Below are 22,614 nucleotides of genomic sequence, written 5' to 3'. Positions count from 1 at the left end.
AGGAAGGAGGTTTGGGGAAGTATTTGGGGTTACAGGAACTTTTTGGGCGTAAGAAGAAGGACCTTTTCACTTTCATAGTAGACAGGATCCGACAAAGAACCAAAAGCTGGTTGTCACGATAATGCTTAAGTTTGTCTTAGCAGCAATTCCTACGTACACTATGTCATGCTTCAAACTCCCTGGATCCCTGTGCAAAAGAATACAATCATTGCTGACAAGATTTTGGTTGGACTCTGCACCTGAGAGAAAAAAAATGTGTTGGGTCTCTTGGAAGGAACTCACTAAAGCCAAAGGTGTAGATGGACTAGGTTTTCAAGATATACAAAGCTTTAATGATGCTCTTTTGGCCAAAATAAGTTGGAGACTTCTAACCTCACCAAACTGCCTGCTAGCGAAGATCCTCTTAGGTAGGTACTGCCACTCAACGCCCTTTCGGGACAGTATACCACCTGCAGCTACATCCTATGGATGGCGAGGAAACTGTATTGGGAAGGACCTACTAAAACAACGCCTCGGAAAGTGATTGGAAATGGCCATGACACCTCGATCTTGAGAGATCCATGGATCTCTTTGGAAACCCCATCAGCCCCAATGGGACCTCCATCAGAGGAGACCCTTAACCTCACAGTTTCCCACCTCATCTCCTCGGTGACTATAGACTAGGACAGAGAAAAGATTAGAGATCTACTACCGTGCCTGGAAAATGATATTCTCGACATCAAACTAAGTAGAAGAGGGGTTAAGGATGTTTATATATGGTGCCAACAAAAGATGGACTCTATACCGCAAAATCTGGCTATTATGAGAGCATCAAAGGGCATGTTGCGACTAGAGAATTTAGCTGGTGAGAGAACATATAGAATAAAAAAACCTCACCAAAGAACATGCTCCTACTCTGGAAGGCAATGAAAGGTGCACTACTTACATGAGAGAACCTGAGAGCCATATCCAACAACTCGAAGGCTAAGTGCCCCTTCTGTGGACAAGACAAAACCAGTTTTTACCTGTTCATCACATGTAATTTTGCATCCCGGATCTGGCATTTGGCCCCCTTCAAATCACCCCTCGATCCCGCATTCATTCAATCGAATAGAGATCTGCTTGAGAAATCCAAGCACCTAACCTGTCTACCCCCGTGCGGAGTGGGAGTGGGATCCCTAGTACCGTGGATACTAGGGGCGATCTGGATCTCCCGAAATCAACTGATTTTTAACGATAATGCTTGTATTTGAATAAATTTAGTTATAAAAACTTTTTCAACATCCGAAATTACAATGTTTAGAAAACAAACATGCATAAGTTCCAAAACTATCTTAAGCATTACATGTCACCATGGTACTATGTGTAGGACTCTAGGAAAATTTAAATCTTGTGTTATAAAAACAAAGTTTTACTAACTTTTGCTATTGTAACTACTATTTACTACTTATATGAGTGATTTATGTTGCAAATCAGCTCTTAATGTGTGAAAATCAAGCTTTTGGGTTGCAACCAACAACATACAATCACAAAAGAGTAGCACTTTGCGACTAACTTGCCACCATTTCCCTACTGTTTGATTTTTGGAGAACTGTGTAAAAAGTGTGGGACTTATTTGCTACAATATAAATACACCTTTGCAACCACAGTTGCGACGGTTTTGCGACTAACACCTTAAATAGCAACTACTTTGAGATGACCTACCGACTCTCGATCTTTTTGTATCTCAAATTTCATATTTGAGATGTATTTACATAATTAGTTATACATTAATGCTTGTATTTGAATAAATTTAGTTATTAAAACTTTTTCAACATCCAAAATTTCAATGTTTAGAAAACAAACATGCATAAATTCCAAAACTATCTTAAGCATTACATGTCACCATGGAACTATGTGTAGGACTTTAGGAAAATTTAAATCTTGTGATATAAAAATAAAGTTTTACTAACTTTTGCTATTGTATCTATTATTTACTACTTATATGAGTGATTTATGTTACAAATCAGCTCTTAATGTGTGAAAACCTAGCTTTTGGGTTGCAACTAACAACATACAGTCACAAAAGAGTAACATTGTGCGACCAACCTGCCACCATTTCCCTACTGTTTGATTTTTGGACGAATTTGCTACCTCTATGCGACTGCGTTGTTACTATTTTTGCAATTGATTTGCTATCTTATTTTGGCGGTTTATCTTCCCACCACTTAATTAGTGGAATTTCTCTAATTATTTTTGGCGTTTTTTTTCTCCCCAATTATTTTGTAGGCGACTGATTTGCGACTAAAGTGTGATGGAGTTTTGTTATTAACTAGGCAAACCCATTAAACGATTTAACACTTATTCATTTATTTTCCCATTCGATCTAGGGTTCTCTCTCAAAAAACCTCTCAACTCTCAAACAGATCGATCGGTTTTCTCTCAAACGGATCGATCTAATCTCTCAATCCTCTCCTTCCTCAATCCAATCTCTCAACTCTCCTTCCTCTCCTTCCTCTCCTTCCTATCCTTCCTCTTCTCTAAATCGATTTCTCTTCCGTTCTCGATCTAATGCCTCCTAAGGGTAAGGGTTCTTCCAGAGGTCGCGGTGCCAGAACCGCCACAGGTGTCTGAATCTTCAATGGTAATAACAGATCATCCTCTCATTCGTCGAACCCCTCTGAACGGATACATTCTGCAACACAGTCGGCAACCCATTCACACCAAAGTTGTCCTTCTCAGTTTCCGCCGAGGATAAATCCAGCGTCGATAACAAGTCCTACGCCGAGTACCCATCCACCGTCGGGGGAAGATCCTGAACCGAGTACACATCCACCGTGGAGGAAAAATCCTGAATCGAGTACCCATCCACCGTCGAGGGAAGATCCTGAACCGAGTACACATCCACCACGGAGGACAAATCCTGAATCGAGTACACATCCACTGCGGAGGATATATCCTACACATCCACCATGGAGGACACATACACCACCTTCGAATTCTCACCAACTGCCTCCTCCTCAACCGGTGCAAGTTCCAAATGATCTGTTTGGTTTGACGCAACAAAACCCTAATCATGAAGAGGAAGATAATGGTGAAGAAGAAAACCAAGAGGAACAAAACCCTGATCCAAATGTCGATTACTACCAAGAGCTGTTGGATGGTTTGCTAGCTCTTCCAGGCCAAGAACATCTACCACTTCTTTCTGAGCATCCTATCCCTGGAGTCGAAACACTACGGTATTAAACTCTCTCCTTTGCTTTTGCTTTAAGTTTCTTGAAGTGTAGAAGTGTAGTTGTTACTCGGTTTTGCTTTAAGTATCTTTAAGTGTAGAAGTGTAGTTGTTGCTTTAAGTGCCTATAAGTGTTCACTAGGCTGCTTACTCGGTTGTTTCGGTTGTTACTCAGTTGCTACTTGGTTTCTTTAATGTGTTCACTAGTTTGCGTTAATAGGTTAACTACTCATTTGTTGTTTGATACTCAATAGTTTGTTTCAATAGTTTCAAGTCCATATTTAGTAGTAGACTTACTCAGTTTATGTAACAGGTTTAACTTGCAGAAAGGCCAGCTGTCTCGAGCGATTTCTAGAATCTTGAGAAAGTTTGATGGGCCTTACTACAGTTGGAAGGTTACTCCACTGCCCATTCAAGAGCGATATTTCAGGACATTTGCGGTAAGGTTTACTCCTTATTTCTGCACTCTATATATGAATTGTTATTGTTGCTAACTAAACTGTTTTGTGTTATTGTAGCGGAATTACAATTGGGATATCGACATTACTGAGCTCGTTAAAGCAGGTTTCTTGAAGATAGCCAAGAAAAGGATGAAAGGCATTGTCAGTCAAGCTAAGAGGAGTGGTGTATAACCACCATGGATTGGTGATACATTATGGCCTCTTATGTGCGAACATTGGAACACCCCTGATGCCATTGAGAAGAGTGAGAATGCTTCAAAGTGCAGAAACTGTGATCGTGGGGGTCTTGGAGTGCACAATCACTTAGCTGGTCAGAAATTATTTGTGCAAATTCATCAAGAGATGGTAAGACTTCTCTTTCCATCCACTTCACTTCAAAGTTTTTCTGATATTTCCATCTACTAATCTGTTTCACTATCATTGTAGGAGGAAGAGTTGGGGCGTCCTGTGTCACTGGTGGAAGTGTTTCTTAAAACACACACTCGTCCCGATAGATCATTTGTGAATCAAAAAGCCAAAAAAGTTGCTGAGACGTATGAGAAGACCATAGAAGAGAGACAATCTGAAACGGATGAAGATGGTCCAGATGGTTCAGAGAATTCAACACATCATAATCTTTCCCTTGATGAAAGAAACGAAATCTTCCTTCAGGTAAATTCATTTCTGTCTTTTTTTTATAAATCTGGCTCCATTTAGTCTGTGATGATTACTGAATATTTATCTTTTGATTTAGTGTACTCATACAGATAACAAAGGTAACCCATTTGGACTTGGATCATTTGTGGAGACACTAAAAAAAAAAAAAGGACAGAGAGTTATGTCAGCGCTTCTCCATCAACTCTTGTAGAGCTTCAAGATAAACTTCGGCACAAGATTTCTGAACACGAGGCTGAGAATGCACGACGTGATCAGGAACACCCAGAGTCTCAAGATGAGCTGAAGAGGCTTTTCCTCTTCATGAAAGAAAAAAAATCCTGAGTTCGAAGCTTTTATGGTTTCTCCTCCTGAATCATCCACACCTGCAACCACCCAACCAGCTACTGCACCTGCAACCAATGCACAACACACTGAAGGAGGCACCACACCAGGCACCAGTCCAGCTGCCAATTCCCCTTCCTCAAATACTGCTTCCAACTAATGAACTTCCAATTCCTTTTTTTTTTTAATGAACTTGCTTTTGAATATTTTTTGTTGGCTGTTTAGGATGATCTTTTATCATGGATGATAAGTTTTCATGATTAGTACCTTAAATCATCATTCCTTTTGATTAATATCATTTCAAAATCCGAAATTAATTAGATTTAAGAATGCTAAACCGTGACTAATTTGTGACCAAACCAATTCAAAATATGTGACTATTTTGTGACCACACCAATTTAAAACATGTGACCACTTCGTGACCAATCCAAATTACAAAAATAGTCGCTAAACCCAAACTCTTAAATTAGTCCCAAAACCGTTGTAAGCATAGGACTGTTCTATACAGTCACAAAAATGTCCCCAAATAGACTTCGTTGCAGTATCGTCGGAAACGTGCAACTACCACAAAGGGTCACATATACATCGCTAATATACGACTATATTATAGAGTCCGAAATCCGTCGCAAATAAGTGACTTTGTTGCGACCAACATATTTTGCGACCGTTTTTTAGCGACCATCGTAAATGGTCGCAAAGGAGTCGCAAAACCCTTTTTTGCGACTATTGAGCGACGATTATTGGAGTCGCAAATAGCCTGTTTGCTTGTAGTGACCCTATCCCAGGCCATTAAGATGGGACGAGAATGGTGCGAAGCCCAGGAGACATTACCGAGCCCGCCACTAAAGCCAACCCGAGATCACCCTCTCCAAAAGAGGTCTGACACAATTAGCTGTAAAGTGGATGCGGCCTGGCACAAGGAGGCAAAACTGGCAGGATGCGGCTGGATCTTCGGTAGCGAGTCCATCCGACAACACTATAAAGGCTCGACCACCCTCTCTCATATCCGATCCCCACTACTCGCAGAAGCAGAAGCTATGCGTCACACCCTCCATGATGCCCACAACATGGGACTACCAAACCTCTCACTCGCTTCCAATTGTAAACAATTAGTTGAAGCCATCAAATCGGAATTTCCACCTAAAGAGCTTCATGAGATCATCTTTGATATCCTAAATCTATCTTCTTCTTTCAATCGCATTAGCTTTTCTTTATCTCTCGAGAATGTAATTAGAAAGCTGATGTGTTAGCTAAACAAGCCCTTAAAACTATTGTACCAGAACCGTTTTAACCGGAATTTAATAAATAACGGTTTGCACAAAAAAAACACAAAAATATATACTAGAACATCAATTTATTAGGGACATAGAAAATATATATTTTATTAACTATATTATATTATCGTGAAAAGACATATTAAAGTTTTCACATTGAAAATAACTAGAGACCAAACCATATCATTAGAAAATCATAGGCGTTTCCTTTCTATCTCATTGTTCAATTAATTTTACCATGCAAGCTTGTACCTTCATTTTATTCATGGATCAACAACACATAGTTCAAAATACACTATGTCAATTGTCAAATGCTTTTCGTCAAACTAGCTCAAAAATTGGGAATAAGGTACAACGTTTTAATATAAGAGTCGAAAGTGAGACTAAAGAACATAAAGTTCCAAAAAAAGGAAAAAAAAATTGAATGGTAAGAAAGAAAATAGACCGACGTGTTCTTTTATTCTAAAAAGAAAAATGGACATATATAACCTACATGGACTGAATACATAACAGTATAACACAAATATGAACATATGGCCTATATTAGCTTGGGGACTTTATACAATACTTGATTAAGATTGATATATGCACATCCATTTTATACTGTATGAAGTATCAACATTGGATTTAAATGGAAAAATTTGAATGTATATCTATTATCTATTTTAAAGCTATAAGTGGAAAATTCAAAGCAGCCGTACAGTTACAGAAGCAAACAACCACTTGACAGCAGAAGAGGACATAACTCATGATGCCCCTTTTTTTATTTTATCAAAAGAAAAAATTATATAAATTTAATTTAAATTTGTGTCACAAAACTCAAATCGTAACTAAATTTCTATCGTTCACACGCATTTTATTACATATGTAATCAATATTCATTCGGATTGACTTATATAAAGTTCTTCAAGTAATATTAAGTTGTTGGGGAAAAAAATACAATACAACTTATTTAGAATCGAATGTAACAGAAAAATAGTATAGAATAATAGGAAAACGATTAAAAATTTAAATTATTTTTAGGGTAGAGGAGGAAATCTTTGAAGAATCAAGAAACTAAAACAAAATATCTCGCATGACTACAAATCTTTTGGTATCGTTATCTTGATTCTATTTTTACACTAAGTTCTAAATACCAACCAAATATACAAATCGTAGCCAGAATCAGAAAATTGAACTAAAAAGTTTTTTAATAATTTAGGGGAAGCGGGAAACGTATGGAGAGTAAGGTAACCACGTGGCGGTCTGGGGGCCTTATAAACAACCAAAATGCAAGGTTAACTAAACAAAAAAGCTTTTGAAGCAAGTTACTAAGTTAGCCATAGCCGCTTGGCGCTGTCCTCTTCGTCTTCTCTCTTCTTCTTCTTCTTCTTCTTCTTCTCTCTCTCTTTCGTTTTCTTATTAAGTGGAGAATTTGCTGGAGGAGTAGTAGTGAAATCCAATGGAGGTAACTTTTTTTTTTTTTTTCTTTCTTAATTCTATTAAAGTTTGATGCTTTGTGTTCTGAGATTTCTGGGTTTTTGATTCCAAGTTCTCTGGATTGGTTTCTGGGTTTAGGGTTTCAGAAATTGAGAAACTTTACTCTGTTTTGTGAAAATGATTGCTTGAGATTAAAGTTTTATCATTTGCTTGATCTAATTAGCTTATTATGGGTTTATGATTTGGTACTGTGTGTTTTTGCCTAATTTATTTTTAATGGGTTTTGAATCGATGTATGTTACTTGTTTTGTAAGCTAAGTGATGTGTTGATTATGGTGGTTGAGGTCAATTTTAGTATGGGTTCTGGTTCGTTATGTCTCAGGGTGGTTGGTTTCAGGAGATATGGGAGATGGAGATGAGCAAAGTAGAGAGCTAGAGAATTCGTCTTCGAGTCGTGTTCCTAGTGTTGCAAATGCAGAAGCAAGAATGAATTTTGCTTCCGTGGATGCTTTATCAGAGTTAGTTTGGTCTCCTCGGAACGGTCTAAGCCTAAGATGTGCAGATTTCAGTTTCACTGGAAAGGCAAAATTACGCTCTCCTAACTTCTTTGATTCAGGACAAACCAACATGGAGCTTCGTTCCAATAGCACAAGTATCGAGCGACAGCAACAACAAGAAGAAGACGAAACGGTAAATGTCCAGTTGAGAGCACAAGATCAAGTTAACCAAGCGTGTAGCGGGATGAATAGACCATTGTCAGGTTGCTAAAATGATAAGAAACAGTACCGAATTGATTCTAGTTCCCTAGAACTGTCTTTTTGATAACGAGTTCTTGTGTGTGTGTGTTTGCAGGGATTGGTGGTTCTGTTGAGGATAAGGTTGAAATCAATGATGATATAGAGAGTGAAGAAGCAGGAAGTTCCAAAAGATCGTCAGGTGAAAAATGATTACATGAAGTTTATATTGTCAGTCTGTTTACCATTAACAGGCAACTATGGATTTAAGCTGTTGTGTTCGTCTTGTATGGTTGTTTTGGATACAGAAGCTTTGTTGGCTAATGAGCAGCTGAGGATGGAGAGTGCTGGATCTCAAGAAGAACCGACTAACCGTGGAGATAAAGAAGAAGAGGATAAGATGAATATTAATCGAGTTGATCGTTTAGAGTCAATGGATGAGAACAACCTCACAATTCTTGCTGTTGTAGCATGTGAAGGAAAAGGAGAATACTTTCCAGAAGGTGAGGCAGATGTTGAGAAGGCTGGACCAAGTGTCTCCTATAGTCGTCATGCCAAAGAGAAAGGGAAAGAAAAAGCTTTATCTGATGAAAACTTTGATGAGAATGAAAATGATGATGAAAGTTTCGGGAGTGTAGAAAGTTGCAATAGTGCGGGTTTGCTCTCGAGGGGAAAGAAAAGGCCAGGCTTTGAGCAACAGCTGATTCTTGGAAGCAAACGGCTCAAAACGCTAAGTCAAGAATGTTTGGGGTCAACTTCAAAGCTCAAGCAAGATAGTTCTTTTATGAATTGGATATCAAACATGACAAAAGGAATCTGGAAAGGTAATGAAGAAGACGATTCTCCTTTTGTAGCTCTCACTTCAGATGCTAATGGTCATGGCCATGGCCAAGTCAATGTGATTGTTGACCAACAAGAGTTGAATCCATGCTGTGTGAAGGAAAATAGCGGATGCAGAAACACCGGTTTCCAGTCTTTTTTCCAGTCTATATATTGTCCGAAGAAACAAAGTCAAGATGCCGTGGAGATGGATATCTCAAATGATGCGAATGCTACTTCTTTGCAGGAGCTTCCCTGGATTCCTGAACAACAATGTGACGTTACCAAAGGGGATCACTTATCTTCATCTGGTAATGAGATTGGTCCAGTGGCTGAACCCAACATTTCATCAGGAAAAGATGGATTTAATCAGACAAGCGAACCGCTCTCGTCAGAGAACAAACATGAGGATAACAAAGAGCCAAACATCTCTTTGATGCCTCTTAGTAAGTCTAAGCCGAACGAAGAACCAAAAGTCCGCGGTGAAACTGATGGGAAGGTTAGTCCGTGTGTAACCAACAGAAATTCCGGTCTTGAAAGTTTGTGGATAAGCAGATTTTCTTCTAAGAGTTCATTCCCTCAGAAAAAGGCCAATGATTCAGCCTCAGACGCAGCTCAAACCCGTGATTCGCAGAAGATGCTGGCAGACAGTAATGTTGTAATACCCAGTATCAGCTCGCTAGATAGGCTGGATAAACAGAACACGGCTCTTCCCAAAGTTTCTGCAATGAGAATAGAGTCTTCAGAAATAATGGCTTCTTTGTTTGAAAGAAAGTTAGAAGCTATGAAATGCATCATTCCCTCATGTTCTTTAGCTGAGAACGCAGACGAGGAACGGACGAATCTAGTTTGTTTCTACTGCGGTAAAAAGGGTCACTGTTTAAGGGATTGTCTGGAAGTAACTGATATTGAGCTCAGAGATCTAGTACAGAACATAAGTGCTCGGAATAGAAGAGAAGAAGTGTCAAGCCTATGCATTAGATGTTTTCAGCTAAGTCACTGGGCTGCAACATGCCCGAATGCTCCACTGTATAGTTCAGGAGTAGAGATAAAGCGATAAAGCACGCTTTAGCTTCTACCTCTGGCTCAAAGCTGCTGCCCTTAAGTGGTTTCACAGACGTACCAAAAGCAGTCTTTGATGCTGTTCAAGTTCTTCGCTTGACCCGCTCACACGTTCTCAAGTAAGTTCCAGCTCACACTTTAAAAGACTTTTCTCCTGCCACTGCCACTGCCACATTATGAGTCTCTGACATCTTTTTGACATTTTATTTCAGATGGCTAAATACCAAGAAGTCTGTATCGGGTCTTGAAGGGTTCTTCTTGCGGTTAAGGCTCGGGAAATGGGAAGAAGGGCTTGGTGGAACAGGGTACTACGTAGCTCGCATAGATGGTTGGTACATTAGTATATAAATCAATCCTCGAAAATCACATATTTTCTGGTTTAATCGCAACTTAAATATGTTGGTTTTGAACCAGGGACCACAGAGGTGCAAAGCGCAAGGAGAGATTCAGAGAGTAGCTCAATTTCAGTTAAGGTTAAAGGGATGACTTGCCTTGTTGAGTCTCAGTTTATCTCAAACCATGACTTTCTTGAGGTATATAATAAACCACGACCTTTCTTGAGGTATTATAAGGTTTTCATATCTGAATATTTTGCGTTACTTATCTTGAGCAGGAGGAGTTGAAGGTGTGGTGGCGGAGCGTCGAGAAAAGTACCGGTCGAAGCGGCGATAGCATCCCGTCGGCAGAGGAACTTATTCGGAAAATTCAGCAGAGAAAGATGTTAGGCTTTTAGGATCTTTCAAAATAGATAATACATGTTTTGAGGACCAACTGTATTTATTTAATAGGATTTTACGTCGACACATGTATTTTTTTTCGGTGTGGTTAAAAATGAGAGTGTAAATTTCTGGCTAGTTCAGAGGACATCGAATGTCTCAAACCAGATGACGATCTAAAACTGGATGTCCAACTTCTATAGACTTGCGAGTTTTGTTCGCATCTTTCTGTCTCTCTAACTATTTATTTAGCGTCTGTAAAGGATCTCGTTTCTCAAGTACCACCGCGGAGCTCTTTTAAGTTAATATCCACACATAGTATTGTAGTGGATCTATATTCAAAGCCCCATCCGTGTGTCACTTGTTCACGAGAATGGTAGCATTCCGGTACTCAAAACCAATCCTACAAGGCATCAAGCATATATGCTCCAGGAGACTAATTAAGATTGTGTTAATACTAGAATAGCGATGGAATCTCTTTCATTTCCTAATTATGATTCTAAGTTGTGAACCTATAAAATTGTAGTTTTTATCATTAGGCGAATGGAAAGTTTGTCGTTGAGCCAAAAAAGAAAAAAAAAATTAAATCCATCACTGTACTATGGTCATTTTTGCTTTGCGCATTTGCACATATTTTTTTTAAAGTGTCACCAAATTGAAGACTAGTTCATTCACATGAACAAGATAGTTGCTAATGTAGTAGCCTGAGCTAATAAGTAAATTCACCAAACCAACCTTTAAAACTTTTGACAAGTGGACTTCACAAATTGTAAATATACTTGTATCTCAAAGATCTGATTGTTGGGTTATATAACTATTTTTTTTTATAATTTCAATAAAATTTTAGGATTAATTTTTATTGGCCTCATGTTCCAAATATATGGACTCGGATGTAAAAACAAAAAAAAAAAGAGAGCCTAAGGACCAAAAACGAAAAAAAAAAACTAAAAAAAAATCTAGGGTTAGGCAGTGTTACCTATTTATTTGGTGCTTAAGTAAAGTTGTTTGTCGCTTCCGCAGACACTTTGGTTTTGAGTCTCTGTAGAGTTTTAGAATTTCATCAATCCAACAATGGTTAGTTCCTCGATCTCTGTATATCTGAAATTTGTTTTCGTGATCATCATTAGATTTTCGAACATTGTGGTTGTAATTTAATTTCTCGTCATATATTGAATCATCTATAGGCGGATGTCGAACCAGAGGTTGCTGCAGCTGGAATCGTGAAAAAGAGAACGTTCAAGAAGTTTTCTTTCAGAGGAGTCGATCTCGATGCTCTTCTCGACATGTCGACCGAAGATCTTGTCAAGCATTTCAGTGCCCGTATCCGTAGAAGGTTAAATTCTTAGAAACCAAGAAAAGTTTCTGTCTCTTGGTTTTGTGAGACTTATGTGTTTTTGTTTTCTTGTAAAGATTCTCTAGAGGATTGACCAGGAAGCCTATGGCTTTGATCAAGAAATTGCGCAAAGCGGTAAGACCCTTATATCCCCTCATCACTCATTAATCGTCAAAATGTAGGAATTGTGTATCTTTTCCCTTGTTAAGTTGAGAGATTTTGTTAATTTCCTGGTAGTTTAGCTTATGTGATGTTTTGCACACAAAAAAAAGAAAACGAAGCTTATGTGATGCTTGCTACTAGAACCATATATTGCTATACGTCTTATAGCTCAAAGGTTATCAGTTTTTCTTGTACTCTTTGTAGTATCAGCCTTGTGTGAGAAAATAAAGCCATGTTTGTGTAATAATTCAGACTCTCGATACACTATTTTCTATAGTGTTAATTACTTGTGTATTTTCATCTCTTTGCAGATATCATTCTCCCCTTTGCAATTTTGTGTTTGATCTTTGCTAGCATTTAGCAAATGACTATATTTAAGACATTAAAGATTATGAATTTTAATTTTACTCAAATTCTCTTATGTGCAACCATAATGTCATATCTTTGTGCAATGGGTTTGAACACTAAAGAGCAAAGGTTTTGTGTCTTTGAGCAGAAATTGGAGGCACCAGCTGGTGAGAAGCCAGCAGCAGTGAGAACACATTTAAGGAACATGATCATTGTGCCTGAAATGATTGGAAGCATCATCGGTGTTTACAACGGAAAGACTTTTAACCAAGTCGAGATTAAACCGGAGATGATTGGACATTACTTGGCTGAGTTCTCAATCTCATACAAACCGGTTAAGCACGGTAGGCCTGGTGTTGGTGCTACCAATTCCTCCAGGTTTATCCCTCTCAAGTGAAGCCAATGCAAGACTCTAAGGGAAGCCAATGCAAGACTCTATATTGTTTTTTTCTTCCATCTCTATTGTTTTGCTACTAATCTTTATCTTCTTTACATAACCTTAATGTCTTTTAAGGTTTAGACTTTGAGTCATGTATTAAGTTATTTCATTTTGCTACTCATTTTTTTTACTTATGTTGAAGTTTTCAAATATAGTTCATCAACTCAGAAAACTTAATGATTCAGGGAGATGTTTCTTTTGGTTCTTTTCTCGTTTTGACTAGGTAGGTGAAAATTATTAATCCAATCTTTTTTTTCTTCTGTAACAACTCTATGGTCGTCCTCTTTGACGATTTCAGATATAGATGTATTCTAGATTTTCCTATTACAGTCGGTAATAAATTTATCTTTTTCAGATGTGTAATATTATTTTTATAACCTTTAAAAATCAAAAGTACTGCCCAATTATTTTTTATTTTTATTTTTTGCCAACAGAGTAGAACCAATTAAATTACATATCTACAAATATAAATATAAGAAAAAATAATATGAATGAAAAAAAAAAAAGTCAACACAAAGGAACTCATTAGTATCTTTGAAAAAAATGAAGCTTATGAGAGAAATAGAAATTTCCATTCACTTTCTTGGAGTCTTCTCTCCACTCTTTTCTCCACCTCTTCTCCCCTTATCTGTCAAGAATAAAGTAACTAATATCATATCAAAATAGATATTTATAAGTATCATAACTTTATAAGGCAAAACCCGATCAAACCAAATAAAATCGGATAGTGTAAATGTATGTACCTGAGTCTCGATGTTCATGGTTGTAGAGAACTCGTGAGGAGAGAAATTGGCGTGGACAGTTTTGAGTTTTGTCCCCATTGGTTTAAGACAATGAAGAACTTCTACCATTGAATCAAGTCCAGACAAAGGTTCTTGTAGACTAAACCTAACCTTTGTTTCAGTCATATCATTATGACCATCCTTTGCTGATTTTGCCTCAATCATCTTAATTCTTCTCTCTAGTTCTTTTTTTAATCTTTGTAATTTCACAATCTCATCCACAGCTTTTTCAACAATCGTATTTTTGTCATTCTGAGAAGAAAAAACAAATTATATTTGTCGAAAAAACTTGTTTCCATACCAATCCTATACAAATGAGTAATGTAGTTAGAAATTTATCAAATTCAAAAAAAAAAATTAAATTATCATATGCAAATTGCTAAAGTCACTAACGCTTATACAAAATTACAAATTTTCCATTTTGCATTGTAAAATTTCGGATGTGTTAATTCACTAGGATTGTTTTTTTTTTTTCAAGTCATTAAGTCTGATTTAAATTTTAGTATAACACAACAATTAATTAATGTACCTTAGTGGCATATGGTAGTAGAGAATGGAGAGCTAAGTAACTCTGTTTTTGTTTCTCTCTTCTAGTTCTTTCTTTTAACATATGTCGCCGGCACCTTTCTTTCTCTGGCGCAACCGCGTTCCTCTTCTCCTCCCAATTTTTTCTCAGCAAATTCACCATTCTCTTCTTCACGTTCACTTTCGATGAAGACATCAACAAAGGTTCCGTGCCCTTCACGTATGGCCTAAAGGCGCTTCTGTTCGGTACACTACTGACGCTTTTGTCATCGTAAACGGAGATGTCATCGGCGATTAGATCCCATAAATTGTCTTCTTCTTGACAAACCGTATCAAGAAAGAAGTCATCCATCTCTCTCTCTTTCTATATTAGTGTTTGATGACAATCTTGAGTTGTGATTTCGATGTTGTGTGTGTCTCTCTCGTGTGTATATATATATATATATATATATATATATCTTATGATATAATCACGTCGGGTTTAGTTGGATTAACACACGTGAAGCATATTGAGAACGTGGACAATGAATGGTTGTCTCAAATTCTTGGTTAAGATAAATGACGTATGTAGGAGAAAACTAGAGACAGTCAAAGTGATGTATGAAAGATGAAACTAGTGAAAGTCAAGTGACGTAGAATGGCACCAAAAATTAAACATTATGTGACGCGTAAACATATTTTTTTTGTTTGTTTTTGTGCAAAGTGACGCGTAAAAGCTATATATAACTAAATTCTATAGTTTTTTTTCTTCAAAACCAAAAAAAATCTTTTAGTACAAAATCTCCTTTAATGTGAGTTGAGAAAACACAAGACCGTGGAGAAAAAGAGAGAATATATATATGTGGTTAGAAATAGTCAATAGAACAAGTTTATGAAACTTAATATTATCAAACAAAACACTTAAATTTACATAAAAAATTTTCATCGTTGTTCTAATAACTAAAGCTATCTTAGCTTTTTATCACCCGATCGTTGAGTAACGTACTCCTTAAAACATTTCGATTAGCCAAATAAAACCTATTTTATTTTCCGCGGTATTACCAGTGGATTTTAGTGTGTGTGTGTATGGGCATTAGTTTATTCTTCTGTCTATATTAGTATATTGTAAGTTGTATGTATACTAGATTTTCTTTTTGACGTTTCCTAACCATTTTTATTTATCAGGAAATTTCTTTGTGTAAACGACTTGACTTAACAACATTGACCGACTGCGATTCCTTTATGCATTTCCAACTAGGTATATTTATCTTCATTATTACATTCGTGTAATCTGACCAACTTCGATTCTTGCTTGAAAACGATGTGTGAAAAAAAAAACGTATCAAGTGAACTATATTAGGTGGACTCATTTAAGTGGGCTTTTAATGGGTTTGGGCCTCATTAAAACTTCAAAAGTTCATGAATGAATCAGACTTTTCTCCTCGGCAACGATGGCGATGAATCAATCATCTCCGGCGCCGCTCGTCCGCTTTACCGTACTTCAGAATCAATGACAGTATCATCCATTCCGCCCCATCGTGTGTGATTTAAAGATTAACTTGAATGTTATGAGGCTTTGAAATGTGTGATTTTGAACATTCCCCATTACACACACACACACAACACATTCGATAACAGCAACACGGCGATGGCGTCAGTTATCTTCTTCACGGTTGTCATCTTCTCACTTTGTTGTCTCTCACTGTAAATTTTAATATGATTTTAGTTCTGATGCTGGTTCTTGTTTGAAACATCTCCTTTCTATGAAAGTTTGCTTCTTTCCGAATCAGTTTTTATCTGATTTGAGTCATTTACAAAGAGAAAGAGTAATGCAAAATATGAACACCAAAAAGCATTAACAAAAAGAAGAACAACAATTTGTGATGTTTCTTCAGACTGTGCAGTGAATTGATACGAGAATCCTTGTATCTGTTTAGAAAGTAAGTATGAGAATCTGTGATGATTCTGTAGACTATGCAGTGAGCGGAGACGAGAATGTACATGAGGCTTCCTTGAAAAACGAGAATCCTTGTATCTGCTTAGAAAGTATGAGACTTTGTGATGCTTCTGTAGACTGTGCAGTGAGTAGAGACGAGACTATACATGAAGCTTCTTTGAAAAACGAGAACCCTTGTAACTGTTTAGAAAGTATGAAACTTTTTCATGATTCTGTAGACTGTGCAGTGAGTTGAGTCTAGAACCCTTGTGTCTGTTTAGACAGTATATGAGAGTTTTTGATGTTTCTGCAGACTGTGCAGTGAGTGGAGATGAGATTGTACATGACGCTTCCTTCTTCAATCTTAATCTTCCTTGTCACTTTGTTCCATAGATGTATCATGTAACTCCCTTTGCTCATGTCCTGTACCGTCTTCTCTACCCATTCTGCTTCTCTTCTGGTTGCAGGTTTCTTGAAAAGCTTTGGCATGTTGATCCAATTCACTGGGTAGAAAGCATCTGGTGGAAAGATTGTGAAGTTGTATCCAGGTTTGTTTCCTAATCTTGTGATGACTCTAGAGACTAGGTAAGGGCTGTTGTGTCCCCATATGTTTCCGTCGAAAGTTGTGGAATACTCGTGTAAGAATTCTCGCATAAGCGGATGGTAGATGTCAAAGACCATTACTGCATTGTTTAGTCTTGACCATGTCTTTGTTTTCGGATCCATGCTTTGTGCTCCAATAGCGTTTCTCAGTCTTGTTATATCATCAAGGAAGATGATGTCTGTGTCTAGATATACTCCTCCGTATTTGTAGAGCACCGCCAGTCTTGTTAGGTCAGAGAGATTCATGAACAAGGGGATAGAACCAGGATCCATGCGGCCACTCTTTAGTCTTTTCAGCCAAGCTTCAGCAGGAGTGTTCTTCACGAGGAACGGGATATCTATGGTTACAGCAATAAGGTTGAAGCCTCGATCAAACAATGGTTTAAGGATGGTGTATCCTCTAGGGGAGTCTAAGGTGTTGGACAAAATCGCCAAGCATGCGCCAGGATTGGTGGTGAAGAGAGTGTCAACAGCTAACATCTCTCTTGGTCCAAATGTTTTTGCAGGAGAAAGCCATACCATAAAGAACTGAGCTGAGCAGTTATTCTTGTACAGATCCAAAACTCTTGAATGGAATCTCTTGCTCTTGCTAGTCGATCTCAGTATCTCCAGCTCAGGTAGCTTTCTTCTGAACCATTCAATTCTCTCTTTCTTGCCAGCTTTACGAGGAGGTACCAACGGATCTAACTCGTCCTCTTCGTTATGGTCTGAATTTACAACTGTGGTACCTAATTCTTCCTTCTCGTTATGGTCTGTCACAACTGTGGTACCAAAGTCTTCCTTCTCGTTATGGTCTGAGTCCACAACTGTGGTACCTAAGTCTTCCTTCTCGTTATGGTCGGAGTCTGCAACTGTTGTACCTAAGTCTTCTGCTTCGTTATGGTCTGAGTCCACAACTGTGGTACCTATGTCTTCCTTCTCGTTATGGTCTGCCACAACTGTGGTACCTAACCCTTCCTTTTCGCAATGGTCTGAGTCAACAACTGTGGTACCTATCTCTTCCTTTTCGTTATTGTCTGAGTCCACAACTGTGTTACCTAAGTCTTCCTTCTCGTTATGCTCGGAGTCTACAACTGTGGTACCCAATTCTTCCTTCTCGTTATGGTCTGTCACAACTGTGGTACCTAACTCGTCCGTTTCGTTATGGTCTGAGTCCACAACTGTGGTACCTATGTCTTCCTTCTCGTTAGGGTCTGTCACAGCTGTGGTACCTAACCCGTCCGTTTCGTCATGGTCCGAGTCCACAACTGTGGTACCTAACTCGTCCGTTTCGTCATGGTCCGAGTCCACAAACGTGGTACCTATGCCTTCCTTCTCATTATGGTCGGAGTCTACAACTGTGGTACCTAAGTCTTCTGCATCGCAATGGTCCGAGCAGTCCGCAATTGTAACAATACTACTACTCATGGTAACGGGGTCATCGGTTCTGGAGAGAGGTAAGCCTCGTTTGAACGGTGAGTTGTTGTCAGGAACAACAGATTTTGGAGATTCAATGAAGAGAAGATACAACACGAGTACAGAAATCGCATAGATTGCGAATATACGTTTCCTTGCTTGCATCTTTAATCCTCTTGAGTGAAAAACAAAGCTCTTGCTAGGTCTCCTTGTTGTTAGCTTCACGGTAGAGAGATTATAGATCGTAGACAAAACAAGACCTGAGGTGGTCGATATATATATCTAACAAAGTTGTGTTGGTTTAGGATTTTAGAAAACAGGAGGAATCCTAATTGGAATCCAATAATGGATAAATGTATCCTTTTTTGTTTTTTCTTAAAAATCATATTATTTTAGTGAGATAATCTCTTGTATATACAGTATATATGATGATAAATGTTTCCTTTGTTATTTCCTTTTTCTTAAATCATTATCATACCGTATTATATTTGGATAATCTTCTACGTAAAAAAATAATAATAATAACGCTACCTGACTTTATAAAACCAAAAGACAAAAAGACTATAAAGATCATTTACTGAGGAGGGTAACAGTGAGACCTCTCCCAGTCATGTTTCTCACAGGCAAGTTTTTAAATTGAATGACTTAAGATATTTATAAACAGAAAAAAAAAGAGGACGTTGCTTGAAACACAAGTCATATTTTTTGCAAAGCTTTAGACCATCTCACTTATAGGGAACTCCAGAATTGAACAGTAAAGTGAGATGGTATAAAGCTTTACACTAGTGTTGACATGCTACATTACAATTATTCAGTACGATAAAAGATCTAGCAACACATTTGGTGTATGTTCTGCTTTCCGATCACAGTACAGTAGCATCAGAGTAGAAGAGCCACTCACGGTATCCTTGGACCCCAAATAAGAAACGTGGACGAGCTGAAGACCTGGTCAAGAATTACTTGGTGAAATGTGGACAGCCAAGCATGAATCCCCATAGCTTCCACACGCAACGAAACCTCTGGACTAACTTTACCGTCAGTCTCTAGAGAGTACCTCAAGAATGGAATCTGAATTTTCTCCTCTTTTCATCAAACTCGAAGATCGTTGATTTCCTTGAGACATGGTTGGCTATTGTTATAATTACGCAAGCTTGTTCTCGCTGATTGTATAATCTCAATTCTTTTTATCCCTTGTATAATATTACGAAAGTACACAACTTCGTTTTTTGTAGACTATATAATAGTTATAGGTTATAGGTTATAGATGGGTAGAAGTGAAACTTGATGGTGGCTAAGAACTCACAGCTCTCTTCTCTATACCCTTCTATTCACAAATTCATGAACTTGCTTAGGTTGCAGTTCTCAAAAAGAAACTTCACATTTTCAGCAATTCCCAGCTTCTCCATGGTCTCCTTGTGTGGATATCTTGTTCCTTGAAAGCTCATCCTCATGAAAGCTTCATAGAGCTGCCTTGGGGTTAGATCACCAGATTCTTGTTCTTTTTCTTGCTCTTCTTCTTCTTCTTCACTCTCACTCTCAACCTCTTCTTCTTGTTGTTCTTTAGCTGGCCTCTTTCCTTTTGCTTTGTTCCTCCTCATGTGTTCTTGAAGAGTGAACTCCATCTCTTCTTCACTTTCAGTTTGCTCAGGATCCTCCTCAACTGGCTGATGTCTTCTCTTCGGCATGCCACTCGACCGACTACTGGAACCATCACTCGGTCGTTTGCTAGCTCGAGTACTTCCACCAGTTTCTTTTCTTGATGCAAGCTGTGCATCACGTCGACCCAAGGAGCGATCAGCAGCTTGTTGAGATGCTCTTGTAATTCTTGAAGACATTTTGAGAGAAAACTGAAAGGAATAGACTCAAAGCTCAAAGTTAATAGGTTAGTAACCCAAAAACTAAAAGAACTAAGCTTGAGCAAAAAGATGAACTTGAGAGAGATTTTAAGCTAGATTTTGATTGTTTTAAGCAAATGAGAGAGTGTGAGAAGCATAGGATCGAGTTTAGCTGTTTATAAAGAAGCTAAGGAGACAAAGAGACAAGGTGGAGCGTCCATACCATTCAAATTTGAATTGGGAATCTTTAACTCACTTTTTACTGTAACTCGACCCCACGTGGTCGAGTGCTTGACCAAAATTTGAAATTTGAACCTCTCTCTCCCTCCACTCGATCGTGCAAGACAAAATTGAATCGATTGGGCTTGAAATTCTAGTCCACTCGATCGAGTACCTCTTGTGGGCTGGTCGAGTGGCTTTGCGAATCCACTTTTGCAAGTCCAATTCTTCTTAAACCCATTTATACTCTCATAAAATGGTCTGCCCAACACAAACATAAAAGAAAAGAAATCAAAACTACAAGGAAAATTAAACATATTTACAATGATACCTTAGGGACTTCCTCCCTAGTGAGCTTGTTAAAGTCACTAAGCTTGACTTTTGATGCCTTTTCAGGCTTGGTTTGGAGACCAAGGGGGTGATGAAATCCTCCCTGGTACAACTTGATCACTTTGGTGTTGCTTCTTGATCACTTCCTCCTTAACGATTGAACCTTGTTTCTTCTTAATCTTGAGGCTTGGTCTTGCCTTCTTCAAAGACCTCTTGTTGAGTTGCACTTGAAGATCCTTCACTAGCTCAGTCAACTTTTGAACTGAACCCTTGAGCTTCTCCACTGATTCCTCATGAGATGAGACTTTAGCTTTTGAAGTCTCTACTTCACTTGGGACCTCATAAGCTCTCTTGTCTTTAAGAACAAAAGGTTGACCTCTAGTGGGAAAGTTGGTTGGGTTGTTGATGTCAAACTTCATGGTCAAGCCTTCATTTATATCCAAGGTTATCAGCCCTTCCTTAACATCAATTACAGCTCTAGCAGTGGCTAGGAATGGTCTTCCTAGAATGATAGGGTCTTCTAACTCCTTTTCCATATCTATGACCACAAAATATGTAGGAATCCTAGCCTTGCCTAACTTGACTGGTAAGTTTTCCAATTTTCCAACCACATCTGTATTGGATCCATCATCTAGACTTATGTAGAGGTTGCTAGACTTGAATTCAGTATGCCCAAGCTTCTGTGCTATAGAGTAAGGCATCACACTGATAGATGCTCCCAAGTCACACAAGCATTTGTTGAAGTGCAGATAGCTAAAGGAGCAAGGCAGATTGAATGGACCAGGATCTTCAATTTTAGTTGGGATAATAACTCCCTCAATCTCCTCAAGATCCTTCTTGTCCTGATTTTGAGCTTTCTTCCTTGATATCTCAAGTAGCATGTCTTCGTACAAAGGATATGGGGTATACTGTTCCAAAGCAGGTCCTCTATCTTCTTCTTTGAATGCTATGACAACCTCTTCCTCTAAAGCCATCACTTCCTTCCTTTCAATGACTTCCTTTTGTTGTAAAGCCATTGCTTCCTTCTTTTCAATTATTTCCCTAAGTTCCTTCAGCTTTTGTGCCTTGAAACGTCCTGGGAATGGTAGAGGTGGTTTGTAAGCAGAAGGAATGTATTTAACAGGCTTAACAGCTTCTGGGGGAACAACTCGATCAGTCACTCGATCAGGTACTCGATCGTGTGTGTGGTCGAGCAACTGGTCGAGTGCTTTGTCGACTTCAGTTTGCTGTGAGATATTTTTACTTTGGGCTTCAATAATTGACAAATCCTCCCCAGCTTGAACTTCACTGTCCTCAGTGACAGCTTTTTCATAGAGATGTCTTTTACAGTAAACTCCCTTGGGTTTTGAATAGCTTTTCTAGGAAGTTGATTAGGTTTTGGTGCTAAAGTAGAAGCAATGTTGCTCTCCATGTACTTCACTCTAGAGTTCAGACTTTCAAACTTGATGTTGAGATCATTATACTGAGAAGTTATCTTTTGGTTCAGCTCAGCAAACTTCTTTGCATCCTCAATCTGCCTAGTTGCTTGCCCAAGCAACATTTGTTGCATCATAGCCCTCAAATCTGGTTCTTGGCCTTGGTTAGTCTGAAACCCTGGAGGGGAACACAATTGAGGCTGGGAACCATTGTGTTGCTGCTTAGGTGCATAATTATTTTGTTGTTGGGGTTGTTGAGGTGGGTATACTTGATCTTGAGGATTTGCTACATTGGTGCTTCTATTGGAAAGGTTGTTGTTCTTGAACTGATTGTATCCTTTGAACCCTCCTTGATTATGCATGTAGCAAATCTCAACAAATTCACTCTCCCCATTTTGAACTGGAGCTTGTTCTTCAGCAAGGAAATGAATGTTCTTTTGTTGGCTTAGTATAATCTTGTCCAACTTCTCATGAACAACCTTCAAGTCCTTCTTGTACTTCTCATCCTGATCATTGGAGACAAACCTTACTGTTCTATCATAGTCTTCATTGTAGTTCCCATCTGATTGTGCTAGGTTCTCTACTAGCTCCCATCCTTCTTCCACATTCTTGTTGAGGAAATTTCCATTGGAGGCAGTCTCCAAAAGCATCCTTATCTTG

General features: G+C 38.4%; 5 protein-coding genes across 6 annotated transcripts; 3 read left to right on the top strand and 2 right to left on the bottom strand.

Annotated features, from left to right (window-relative positions):
* The first annotated feature begins 5,423 nt into the window (after positions 1–5,423).
* Positions 5,424–5,879, top strand: LOC147934871 (uncharacterized). Its single transcript, XM_087472837.1, has one exon. The coding sequence runs from the start codon at positions 5,424–5,426 to the stop codon at positions 5,877–5,879; it is 456 nt and encodes a 151-aa protein (XP_087328963.1).
* A 1,307-nt stretch (positions 5,880–7,186) lies between these two features.
* LOC104725098 (uncharacterized) lies at positions 7,187–10,876 on the top strand. The gene is given in 8 exon segments (XM_019233256.2): positions 7,187–7,350; positions 7,705–8,082; positions 8,175–8,258; positions 8,365–9,921; positions 9,924–10,056; positions 10,150–10,265; positions 10,352–10,470; positions 10,551–10,876. Coding segments are annotated over 7 exon segments (2,487 nt in total). The 5' UTR covers positions 7,187–7,350; positions 7,705–7,724; the 3' UTR covers positions 10,671–10,876.
* Positions 10,877–11,564: 688 nt separating this feature from the next.
* LOC104725097 (small ribosomal subunit protein uS19w) lies at positions 11,565–13,139 on the top strand. The gene is made up of 4 exons (XM_010443703.3): positions 11,565–11,727; positions 11,838–11,986; positions 12,064–12,121; positions 12,645–13,139. Exons 1-4 carry the CDS (start codon positions 11,725–11,727, stop codon positions 12,891–12,893), a joined length of 459 nt encoding a protein of 152 aa, XP_010442005.1. The 5' UTR covers positions 11,565–11,724; the 3' UTR covers positions 12,894–13,139.
* A 190-nt stretch (positions 13,140–13,329) lies between these two features.
* LOC104725096 (transcription factor bHLH92) lies at positions 13,330–14,664 on the bottom strand. 2 transcript variants are annotated; one of them, XM_010443702.2, is made up of 3 exons: positions 14,247–14,664; positions 13,679–13,969; positions 13,330–13,563 (listed from the first exon to the last, which is right to left on the bottom strand). In XM_010443702.2, the coding sequence occupies exons 1-3, from the start codon at positions 14,592–14,594 to the stop codon at positions 13,486–13,488; spliced, it is 717 nt and encodes a 238-aa protein (XP_010442004.1). In that variant the 5' UTR covers positions 14,595–14,664; the 3' UTR covers positions 13,330–13,485. The 2 variants fall into 2 exon arrangements, with proteins under 2 accessions (XP_010442004.1, XP_087328798.1); XM_087472672.1 differs by having other exon boundaries at positions 13,330–13,969.
* Positions 14,665–15,651: 987 nt separating this feature from the next.
* On the bottom strand, positions 15,652–18,600 carry LOC104725095 (uncharacterized). The gene has a single exon (XM_019232794.2). It carries the CDS (start codon positions 18,318–18,320, stop codon positions 16,416–16,418), a length of 1,905 nt encoding a protein of 634 aa, XP_019088339.1. The 5' UTR covers positions 18,321–18,600; the 3' UTR covers positions 15,652–16,415.
* Positions 18,601–22,614: the final 4,014 nt, after the last annotated feature.

The sequence above is a fragment of the Camelina sativa genome, chromosome 11, assembly GCF_030686135.1.
Source record: "Camelina sativa cultivar CO46 ecotype springtype chromosome 11, ASM3068613v1".
NCBI classification, from domain to species: Eukaryota; Viridiplantae; Streptophyta; class Magnoliopsida; order Brassicales; family Brassicaceae; genus Camelina; species Camelina sativa.
The sequence above is the reverse complement of the archived record's forward strand: the minus strand, read 5'-3'. Positions and strand labels throughout refer to the sequence as shown.